Below are 12,347 nucleotides of genomic sequence, written 5' to 3'. Positions count from 1 at the left end.
AGCTGTAACATACAATCTAACAAAATTGTTTTGAATGAACTTAAAGACAGCTAAGTGTTACTAGAGCCATCTTATGGAAAAAAAAATGAACGAACCTTTTGGCCCACCCAATATATTATAATATATATAAGATATACATATTATAATGGCAATGAGTGTTATAAGAGACAAGCCAGGGTAAGGGATATATGATGTGCAGAGGAAGGAATCATGGGTCATCATTTTAGTCAGCTCAATTGAGAGAATTAGATTGAGCAAAGAAAGAAGGAGGAAGCCATGTTGTTCTCTGGGTCAAAAGAGTTTTAGACAGGAAGAAGAGCCAATGCCAAAGCCTTACAGCTCGACTATTTTTACAAGATTCAAGAAACATCAAGAAGATAACTTTTATGAAGTATAAATTGGATATAGAGCTGATACTGAGACATAGCGCTGTAAAATATTACATGTAAAATCCTTGGAACAGTGCCCAGTAGTAGGTAGTATGTAATTCATGCTAGACAGTATTAAATGTATTATTATCAATATTATTATTGTGTTACTTCTGTTAGGCAAAGATGCTTCTCTGATGGTTTTAGAATGCTACATAGCCTTTAAAAACCATTCACTTTGGAAGCTATTATTCTTTGATATCAAATGTGGGCAGAGCTCTGGCATTTGTCTGAATTAAATAATTGCATTCAAGATGCCTGTACAATTATTTTATTTGGCTCCAAATGAGCTTGAAGAAAAGTTTCTAATTTCAGCATATTTTACCATCAAGTTATTGTTTTCCCTAACATAAGAACTGTGGCAGGCATTTAATAAGAAGTCAAATATTTCTTGAATTAATGAATCATACCATCATTTTGGTCCAAAGGAAAAAAAGTTATCATGAAGGAAATGATTCCAATTTAAACTCATTTACTTAACCCCAGCTGTTGTAATTCTGTTTATGAAATTCTGTCCATTTATCAGACTACTGATTTAACTTGGAAACACTTTGAAAAAAGGACATTGCCTTTTTATTTTAAATGCCTGGGATTTTTCCTGGTGTTTTATGTGCAATAAATGCTCAATATATGTTTGTAATGGATAATTGGGAAGAGTGTGTCATTTACAACATGTTAGACTTTAAGAGACTTGAAAAAAATTACAAAAGGCTAAATTTTAATATTATTTTAAAGTAACAAAAAAACCCCGAAAGCAGTGTTTTCATAAATCTATTTTTTCCCCTAAATTTCTGACATGGTCTGAGGAACTTAAATTTGTACCTAGCCTCCAAGTACAGTATTAACTGATTTCTGAAGAATTTTTTTCCTCAGGAAATGATTTGACATTTCAAATCGATTGAGTTTCAATTGTTTAATGAAAGACAAAGGGAAACAGGATTTAGCATGTCTAACCACAGTATTTGAACATGACCAGAACAAGCAAGGGAAGTTTTTTTGCCTGGAAAATAGTTAATCCTTTTTATAGGCATTAAGCCACTCCTTAGACTAAATTTATCATATCAGGAACATCACAGAAATAAAGTCACATATTAATAGCCTTAGAATCATATCCAAGACTAAGCATATTGAAGGATTCCTTCTGCCCGTTCAGGAGCTATAAGTTTTTTTGGTTTTGTTTTCCAATTTTAAAATTGGCAAACAGCTTTGCCTTTTTTGTGTTTATATGAAAGATAAGTACACATAAGTGTGGGCATGCATGTGTGTAACGTGTGAATCTTTAACCTCTCAGTGTACATGTGGAATTAATTGAAATTAAAAAGCAAAGCTCTGAAATGTTTTTAAGATTTAATTAAATTCATAAGTAATAAAACAGACAAAGTATTAAAAAGTATTCTCTTATCCCAGGATGTCTATATTGAGCAAGTTTCAAAGAAATAGTTTCTGTACACTGAAAGATGTTTTCCTTTGTATTTCCTATACAACTAAATCCTGTTAATTTAAGCTTTATATCAGACTAAGAAAGTGTCCAGTAGTCAGTTTTAAGAATGAGGTCCCAAGTTTAAGATAGGGACACAGAAAAAAAGTCAATCTAATAGTATCAATGATTGTCTTCAAAGGAAAGAAAAAGAGAAGGTCAAAGTAGAAGACTTTCTCAAACATGTAACTAGAAGAGTGTGGAGATGACATCATTGGTTGAAAGACTGATTAAACAATTTATATCTATTAAATCATATATATAAGAGACAACCTCACAAAATTAGGGTATAATAAGAAAGTTATCAATGTGCAGTGTCATTACTGATAAAAGAGAAAGATTAAAAAACAATTACAAAAAAACTCCTAAAAAACAAAAAACAATTACAACACGCTGTGCATATTAGGAGGTTTAATTTATATTCAGCCCAGGGTAATTAGCTCATAGTTTGCTGAGAACAAGTCAATTATTTTGTAGTTCCATGAAAACACCATTTACAAGTAATAGAAAAGAAAGTAAAAAGGATAGTCTGAAACCTGCAGAAAATGTTCTATGGAATATTTAGCACCTTTAAACAAGATGGTCACATGATTTCTAAAACTGATAGAATCCTAAGATGTTACAATTCTTTGTCATTTTTTAAATAGAACTTTCTCCCTTCAGGATCAATACTTGTCTATATTATTTTAACTGTATCTAGGTAAGAAGACTCCAAGAGGTTTCTGCATAATCAATTTTAGCCTAAAAAGATTAGAAAGTCTCTATATTTAATTTATTTTTCATTTTCAATGTATTTTAGAATAAAAAAGTTTATTACTTTCTTTGAAATAGATTATTCTCATAGTATTCAATGTGTTATATTCCTGATATTTTTCCTTTGGTCTGAATAAAAATTCAAATTGCCAGTGAATATGTACTTTCAATACATAGCTGCTTCTGAGCCCAAATGATGATATAAATTGTCAATGAATATTACATACAGATGATAGTAATATATTTGCAATATATAAGAATTAAGTCTATATCTCCACTGAGTTAAATTATTTGTAATTAAAAGACATTTTATGTAAGAGCAAATATCTGGTTTATAATATATTCAAGAGGTTAAAAGGTGATATAAAAGAGTAAGTTCAAAGTGAGAGTGGAGTCTAAGTGTTATTATGTTTTTGTGTGTTTATCAATCATGTTTTAGCACAGTGAAGAGGGAGAAATATATATAATTCAGTATCCTTAGAGCATTCCTAGAAAAGGCTTTTTTTCAATAATTTGCTATTGCTTAAAGATAACTCCCAAATTTGTGTTAGGCTTTGTCCACATCTCTTCATTTAGTTTTTCTTTTATTTGACAAAACTTTACTTAGTTAATCAGTATACTCTATGTACTAAGAGGTAGGTTCAATTTTCTTAGTCCCAACAAAAATTGCAAAGTTCATTGCCCTGAATGAGATAGGAAAAGTCTGTCTAGAATCATATCATTTAGCTTTTGAATAAGTAGGTTTATATAATACAAACAAAAAATAACCTGTTCACGAAAAGTAAAATAAAATGGCCAAATATATTTCTTTTTTTTTGATTGCCAGTTAACTTTATTTATTTATTGGGAATATACATATCAAGTATATAAAATGGAGTTTAACAAGCAATTACAAAGGAAATACTTTGTACAACTACCACCCAAATCAATAAGCCCCAAAACCTCAAATATGCACACCCCCTTTACAACTTCACCGTCATCTTTGTCTGTAGGGAGTATCTAGTTGGGTTTTGCCTTTTTATCTAAACTGACAGTCTCTTTTTAATTGGTATATTTAGATTATTCCCATTTAATGTGATTATTGATTGGATTGAAATCTACCACTTTGCCAGTTCTTTCCTATTTGGTCCAAACTTTTCTTTGTTTGGCCAAATATATTTCTATCATAAGACAAATGCTCTTGAAATTCAAGAATGTGCATTCAACAAAATGAAGTAAAAGTTTGGTGCAAAAAAATTGCTGTTAAAAGAATATAAATCTCAAATTGATTTTTAGTAAAGTGTATTTTCCTTTAAATTGCAAATTCCTAGTCTCAGCATCACAGTCTGTGTAATTAAGAATAAAAATTAAACTGAATAAACAATGCACAAATTTGTAAAGTATTGCTATTTTTTAAAAGTAATATACTTCCATAAGACAGTAGATCCAAAATTATCTTACCATGTCTTGGGTTTAGTTATGCTGAAAATTAAGCTTTGCCTCTTGGGTATAGATGTCATTTTTATTTAACTGAGAAATACACTAAACATTTCTATATACTAAAATTTAGTTATTCTTGTATGGTTGTTTCAGATAGATATGGAATTCGTGTGTGTGTGTGTGTGTGTGTGTGTATGCTAAAGCTATACTCTCCTTTAGCTACCAAATAGTAGGTAGATTGAACCTTCTCTCACTTTGTCTAATGCTGCAGATGTAACAAAGTGAATTGCTTTTTTTATTTATTTTTATTTTTTTAACATCTTTATTGGAGTATAACTGTTTTACAATAGTGTGTTAGTTTCTCCTTTACAACAAAGTGAATCAGTTATACATATACATATGTTCCCATATCTCTTCCCTCTTGCGTCTCCCTCCCTCCCACCCTTCCTATCCCACCCCTCTCGTGGTCACAAAGCACAGAGGTGATCTCCCTGTGCTATGCGGCAGCTTCCCACTAGCTATCTAATTTACATTTGGTAGTGCATATATGTCCCTGCCACTCTCTCACTTCGTCACAGCTTACCCTTCCCCCTCCCCATGTCCTCAAGTCCATGCTCTAGTAGGTCTGTGTTTTATTCCTGTCCTACCATTAATCTCTTCATGACATTTTTTTTTTCTTAGATTCCATATATATGTGTTAGCATATGGTATTTGTTTTTCTCCTTCTGACTTACTTCACTCTGTATGACAGACTCCAGGTCTACCCACCTCATTACAAATAACTCAGTTTCATTTCTTTTTATGCTGAGTAATATTCCATTGTATATATGTGCCACATCTTCTTTATCCATTCATCTGTTGATGGACACTTAGGTTGCTTCCATGTCCTGGCTATCGTAAATAGAGCTGCAGTGAATTGCTTTTAAGTCAATTTTGTATGCATTAGGGAAAAAAATTGGGAGGGGCAGGGGCTGCTTCATTTATAGGTAAGCAAGAATCCTTAGCTGAATGTCATCAGTAAATTCACATTAACAATACTTAGGTTAAACAGATAAAGTGTGCTAAGTCTACAATAAAATACTTCCTATACTTTATTTGTTCTTTAATAAACCTTCAAACACACAAATTTATTGGCCTTTAGACGTCTGCTCTTTCCTCCATTTTTATTCATTGGACCTGACAAATAATATCTTCTTATGATCCCCATGTCCCTAAATATAACTAATGCTTCTGGATTTATTGGAAAGGAAGCAGACAAACATTTCTCAGAAGTAAATGAATGATATTACAAACCAGCTTTGCAAATGTATCATAGTTATCCACCCTTTTGGGGTAGAAAAGACACATCATCTCATGGTAGTTTTCTTAGTAGTTACAATTCACTCAATTCAATTATCTTACTTGATCAAAACCTCAGCAAAGTTTTTATGACAAGACTGGTGGAATTAGCTTATCTTCCAGAAAGCAGGGACAATGGTAGAGCATTCTCCCAAAGTGACTTCATAGGGAAGAGATCAGTGGGGCATGAGCTAGCCAGCCTCTGACTGGGGAGGGCTGGCTGTCCTCAACAGAACACAAACTGCTTCCCAGTTTGTGGGAAGAATTTAGAATTTAGCAATTCTAAAAATGTATCACTGCTATTCTAACATTAAAAGTAAGCAATGTGGGCTTCCCTGGTGGCTCAGTGGTTAAGAATTCACCTGCCAATGCAGGGGACACCGGTTTGAGCCCTGGTCCAGGTAGGTCCCACATGCCACAAAGCAACTAAACCCGTGCGCCACAACTACTGAGCCTGTGCTCTAAAGCCTGCGAGCCACAACTACTGAGCCCACGAGCCACAACTCCTGAAGCCCGCACACCTAGAGCCCATGCTCCACAACAGTAGAAGCCACTGCAAAGAGAAGCCTGCGCACTGCAACGAAGAGTGGCCCCTGCTCACCGCAACTAGAGAAAGCCCGTGTGTAGCAACGAAGACGCAGTGCAGCCAAGAATAAAAATAAATAGATAAATAAGTATATTTTTTAAAAAAGTAAGCGATGATTTCTTAGGAAAACTTTCAACACTCAAATGAATAAGAACTAGAAGAAAGGGAATTTTCAGAAAAGAGAAAGGATGTTCAAAGGAAGTAACAGTGCTTTATTAAAATAAAATGTCACTACTGTAATTTAAGGATGTAGTCATAAATCTTTTCAGGATACAATATGCAGTATACTGAAAATGTCTAATTCTATATATTTATGAGTTGAATAGGTGCTGAACAGTCAAAAGTAAATGAGTAAAACAGTACAAAATCAATATGAATATTGATTTCATGACTTTTTTTTGGACCTTATAGTATATTTTTGTGTATTTGTGCAGGTTTAAATATCTTCATGAAGATTTTCATGAGATTTTCTATAATAGTCTAACACCAAAATATTTTCAAATGGACAGCTCTCATTACAGAATATCCCTTCTAATAGTGACCTGGATGAAAAATGAAAATACATTTGTTGTAGGAGTAGAACACACTCGTGCTTTTATTTGTTTATTTTTTTAGGAAGGTTTATTATGCTCAGCTCAATGTCAGGAGATACCGTCTACATAAGCTCTTGCTAGGGCTCTATCTCTTTTACTTTTGTTCAAAATGAAAAATGTAGACAGGTAATACACATATTAATGTATATATTGATATAACATTCAATAAAATTCACTTTAAATCAGTATACACTATGATTGATGTATTCAGGTTGAAATCATTCAGAAGCTGAAAATAAATGTAATCATAAAAAGGGGGTGGTTATTTCTCAAAATGCTTGTTTGCATGTGTGTCTGCTTTGTATTCATCACCCTGTTAGGTAGAACTCTGGCTAACTAGAATTATTAGTTTTATTCTTCTAAAATATCAGGCACAGACACAGGCCTTCCCAAACACTAAAATTGAAGCTTTTGAGAGGATACTTCAATATTTTTGAGAGGAAAAATAAAATTCAGGTTAAAATAAACTATATCAGAAAAAGATATAGTTATATTAACGACATAATAAATAATAACAAGTTAATACTATTCTTGTGTAGAGAATATACCTGGAAAAGAGGAATTGTGCACTTAAAAGTTAGCACTAACATGGACAAGGTAAGGCTTGAGAAATACATCCTACATACAGGTTAACTACTGATATATTGCTCGCCTCATTTATTTCGGGATGTGCTTAATAGCCAAATGGTCAGATCAAGGTAAGGAAGAGATCAGCTGCAAAAGTTCAGAAGCACAGCTTCCTGTCTTACCTTCCACTGAGGAGGAAGCCAATAACCACTGCCAACAAAATGACTCCCACTGTCACAGACACAGCAATTATAGGAATCTGGCTTTGATCGCTGGATGCTGCAACTGCTGATAGGAGACAGAGAAAATGTAGCCTGTGGTTACAGGGATCATATGCATTCAAATAAGAGCTGCTTAATAGTCAGTAATCAATGTAAGGTTTAAGCAATTCACCCACACTTGGCTGAGATTTCCCCTTATATCTCTTCTCAATGGTGTGTAATTGAAAAGACATCTTTAGGAGAAAATATTTATGCTCCAAATGGAAATTTGAAAGAACCACTAAGTCACTGATTATTTCCTTATCATAAAAAAGAATGTCATTGTTTGTATAGTATTAATTTAGCAGTCTTAGGTTTGCAAGACAAAATGGAACTTTGTTTTTGATTTCAAACACCTCCTAAATAGGAGGTGTTAAATATATGAGATTTGACATTTTTAGAATTTGCGTGTGGCTGTTCTCTAGGAAAAAAAAGTCTCATTATATTACATAGGACTTTTTCTTATAGATATAGGTTGAAATGTCCAAAATGATGTGGCTATGACCTCATATAATATCACTATTTTGAATATAATTGTAAAAACTATAATTTCAAGCAGAATATAATCACTAAATATACTTTATTAGTAGGAACGTTTTTTCAAAAATATCAAGGCATACATTTAGAACTTTGTATCTACAGTAAGATTAGATTTGTTTACAGGATCCTTTTTAAATACATGAATTTAGATGAAATATTTTATATTTTAATAACACAATTACTATCATAAGAGGAATATGGATATAATTAGATAGTTGTACCTAAAAAAGCAAGGGACTTTTTCTTTTGTGCTGATAGCTAAGTTGATTAAAATAAGAAACTTATAGAGCAAAATAAATTTTATTAATGTTCTCAAGAAACCCTCAGTAGGATACCTTAGCATGCTTATTGTTTAATGACATTATCATTTTGATAAATTCAGTGGCATGATAACAAATTTTAAGTCACCAAAACTAATAACAACTATACATTCCATGTTTTGTTTTTCAGTCTTTTACATGATCTTGGCCCTATCAACAGTTTTGGACATTTAAATGCTACCCTTTCTAGTCTTGTCATCTCATCATTGATTCTTTTAACCAAAATTGACTGACTCTCTGACAACCTTCTTACACTGATCTACATTGTCAGCCCTTTCAGATCAGTCTTCAAGAGCCCAATATTGGCAACAAGTGGTTCATGTATGAGGAAAACTACTACTTACAATAGAAATCTATACTCTTCCCCTCCCTCTTCTTGGATAATAATAGTTGCAATTCAAAGTCCCTTTACCCTGCTTTTTCCTGTCCTCTGATGCTGAGGTCTGTGGTAGAGAATTTATTACTGGTGAACAGTATAAATGTAGTAGGGCAAAGCTACCCCACTATCACTGTAGTAGCCTTCCCCAAGATTTATTTTATTAATTTCTAAATTCAAATTACTTATTTTTCTCAGTCAACTTGCTTTTTGGCAGGTGGCACTGTTTCTAGAGAAAAACATGCAAATTTGCTCCAAATAAGTTCAGTGTTACTTCATTTGTGCTCCAAAGCTTTTGATTTTCTCTTTTAATTTCCTTACAAAGTCCCCATGAGTCTTCCTCATTTTCTCAGTAGACTAATCCATTCTAACTTCCCACATTTTAGAAATGTTAAACTTTATAGATAAAAGAGAGTGATCAAGTCTGAACTCCATGGTTAAATACAACTCTATACCCTTCTTTTGCTTTACCTAACTCCATTGTTAGAATCTTTCCTGTCTCTTCCAAGATAATGATCTTTAAAGATCTCCCTCCAGGAGAGATTATCATTTCCTTACAGACTGCTTCTCTGCTACTTACAAGCCTAAACAGACAATTTCTCTTGGAGAGAACAAATTCTTATACCTAAACTTACTGATAATATTAGTTCAAACTGAATTTGAAAACAGGTCCAACATTTACTATACATTTGGGTTAAGGCAAATTGTTTAACCTTGTAAAGTCTCATTTCATTAATCTCCAGTTAGGGATAATTTCCCTGGATCATTATATTTCTGTTTAGAGATAACACTTAGCATAGTGCTTCAACTATTGCCAGGCTTATTTAAATAGAAGATATTACATATACATATTATCCTGTTTTATTTGTCATTCTTATTCTCTCCTATTTTTCAGCATCTTGACTGAGTCATCTAGAACCAGCCTCATCTTCTGAGAACCAACGTTACTAAGTTTACTCTGAAACCTCTCTTCTGCCTTTGAGTTCTATGCATGATATATTTGCCATATGTAATGAGTACTTCTCCTTTTACCTTACCATACACTATAATGAGGTATTTGACCTTGTTGAACATACACTCCGCCTTTTAAACTCTTCTCTTGTTTCTATACATCAGATGAGCTCTTTTCTCTTTTTCCCACTCTGAAGCACTGCTTTGTCAGTTCTATTGGCTCTGAATTCTCTTCCAACATTTTATGTGTGAGCAATTCCTGATGAATGCTTGTTCTTAATCCTTCCCACTTCTTTCCATCTCTCTTTCTATCTCTTTCCATCTTTCTCCCTTTCTACCTCTTTTTCTCCCTACCTCTCATAGATATTTCTTTGCTCATGGTATCAGTTAACTATAAGCTGGAGTCCCACATTTATATCTCCAACTATTATTTGTCTTCAGAGGATCATTCTACTAAAAAAAAAAAAACAAAACCCAGCTCTATTCCCTTTATTTGGATTTTATTTTCAAATAAAAATAAACATGTTTAAAATCGACCCTTATATCACATCCACCCCCAATGGCATTAAAAAAAAAAGCATCAATAAATAAACATACCATAAATCAAACCAACAAACCAGACTAATTTTATCGTTTTCTGGTTTCTTTTAAGCAGCACTGAATTTTTCTTAACCCCTACTTACACTTAATCGCCAAATATTTTTGTGTTTCTTTTAAGTTTCTCCCCATGCATTACTTTTTATTTCATCCAACACTCACCTATTTGATTCAAATCTGCTGTAATATGGTCCATATTTTTTTAAGTGCTCCCTTTGACTTCTACGTACTCACATGAAATATCAGAAAATATCACTTTGATCATGTTTCTCTGAACAAAAAGTTAATAGATACCTACTGCCTATGGAAAAAAATTTCCAAATTCTCCATCTAGTATTCAAAAGCCCTTCTAATCTAACTCTAACAAATCTTTTTGGTCTCAATGTGCCAGTTCGGGACTCTGAGAGATAGGGTTTTGGAGGAAGCAGGCATGATTAATTAGAAGTAGGGATCAAAAGAGGGCAATTTCAGAATAACCAAAGTATTAATTTTGAGAAAAAATACGGTGCTTAGAAGTGTGAAATGCTTCATTTTTTAGTACTTGCCAAGATCTCTAAATTAACAATGTGCTAAAATGTGCATGTAGGTATAGGATAATATCTTGCAATAAAACAATTGTTAATGGCATGCCAAAATTTTTCAAAAATGTTTAAATTAATATATTTTTGAAAATACTTTGTAAGTAATGTCAAATCACAACTGTTCATATTTACATGTTTTTATCTGCTGTCCACTGAAATCAGATCTTTTTGTATAATAGGCAATTAAATAAAGAGGCTGTGAGAAAGAATTTTTAAAATATATTTTCAAAAAAATTATATATATATATTTTCATTTATTTTTTAAAAGTTTGCAGCATTCTTTTTTTAAGTTACCTTCCTTCCTTAGGCTTTCTTTCTTTCTTCTTCTTTTTTTTCAATTTGTGAATATTCTTTTATTTTTTTAAACAGCATGTTCTTATTAGTCATCCATTTTATACATATTAATGTATACATGTCAATCCCAATCTCCCAGTTCATCTCACCCTAGCCCCAACCCCCTCTTTCCCCTCTTGGTGTCCATATGTTTGTTCTCTGCATCTGTGTCTCTGTTTCTGCCCTGCAAACTGGTTCATCTGTACCATTTTTCTAGGTTCCACATATATGCATTAATATACGATATTTGTTTTTCTCTTTCTGACTTACTTCACTCTGTATGATAGTCTCTAGGTCCATCCACGTCTCTACAAATGACCCAATTTTGTTCCTCTTTATGGTTGAGTAATATTCCATTGTATATATGTATCACATCTTCTTTATCCATTCATATGTCGTTGGGCATTTAGGTTGCTTCCATGCCCTGGCTATTGTAAATAGCGCTGCAAAGAACATTGGGGGGCATATGTCTTTTTGAATTATGGTTTTCTCTGGGTATATGCCCAGTAGTGGGATTGCTGGGTCATATGGTAATTCTATTCTTAGTTCTTTAAGGAACCTCCATACTATTATCCATAGTGGCTGTATCAATTTATATACCCACCAACAGTGTAAGAGGGTTCCCTTTTCTCCACAACCTCTCCAACATTTGTTGTTTGTAGATTTTCTGATTATGCCCATTCTAACAGGTGTGAGGTGATAACCTCATTGTAGTTTTGCTTTCCATTTCTCTAATAGTTAGTGATGCTGACCAGCTTTTCATGTGCTCCTTGGCCATCTGTATGTCTTCCATGGAAAAATGTCTATTTAGGTCTTCTGCCCATTTTTGGATTGGGTTGTTTGTTTTTTTAATATTGAGCTGTCTGAGCTGTTTATATATTTTGGAGATTAATCCTTTGTCTGTTGATTCATCGGCAAATATTTTCTCCCATTCTCAGGGCTGTCTTTTCGTCGTGTTTGTAGTTTCCTTTGTTGTGCAAAACCTTCTAAGTTTCATTAGGTCCCATTTGTTTATTTTTGTTTTTATTTCCATTACTCTAGGAGGTGGATCAAAAAAGATCTTGTTGTGATTTATGTCAAAGAGTGTTCTTCCTATGTTTTCCTCTAAGAGTTTTATAGTGTCCGGTCTTACATTTACATCTCTAATCCATTTTGAATTTATTTTTATGTATGGTGTCAGGCAGTGTTCTAATTTCATTCTTTTACATGTAGCTGTCCAGTTTTCCCA

The 12,347-nt window shown here is 33.0% G+C and overlaps 1 protein-coding gene across 5 annotated transcripts in view; it reads right to left on the bottom strand.

Moving 5' to 3' along the window:
* The window catches only part of EPHA5 (EPH receptor A5), a 326,273-nt gene that overhangs the window by 74,436 nt on the left and 239,490 nt on the right, over positions 1-12,347 (bottom strand). For 3 of the 5 annotated variants that reach the window (XM_055085948.1, XM_024132021.1, XM_024132023.1), the window contains exon 8: positions 7,344-7,449. In XM_055085948.1, the coding sequence (XP_054941923.1) occupies positions 7,344-7,449 (106 nt within the window). The remainder of the gene's footprint in view (positions 1-7,343; positions 7,450-12,347) is intronic. The other 2 variants (XM_024132022.1, XM_024132024.1) reach the window with 1 other exon arrangement.

This window comes from Physeter macrocephalus, chromosome 7, assembly GCF_002837175.3.
Source record: "Physeter macrocephalus isolate SW-GA chromosome 7, ASM283717v5, whole genome shotgun sequence".
In the NCBI taxonomy this organism is placed as follows: domain Eukaryota; kingdom Metazoa; phylum Chordata; class Mammalia; order Artiodactyla; family Physeteridae; genus Physeter; species Physeter macrocephalus.
The sequence above is the reverse complement of the archived record's forward strand: the minus strand, read 5'-3'. Positions and strand labels throughout refer to the sequence as shown.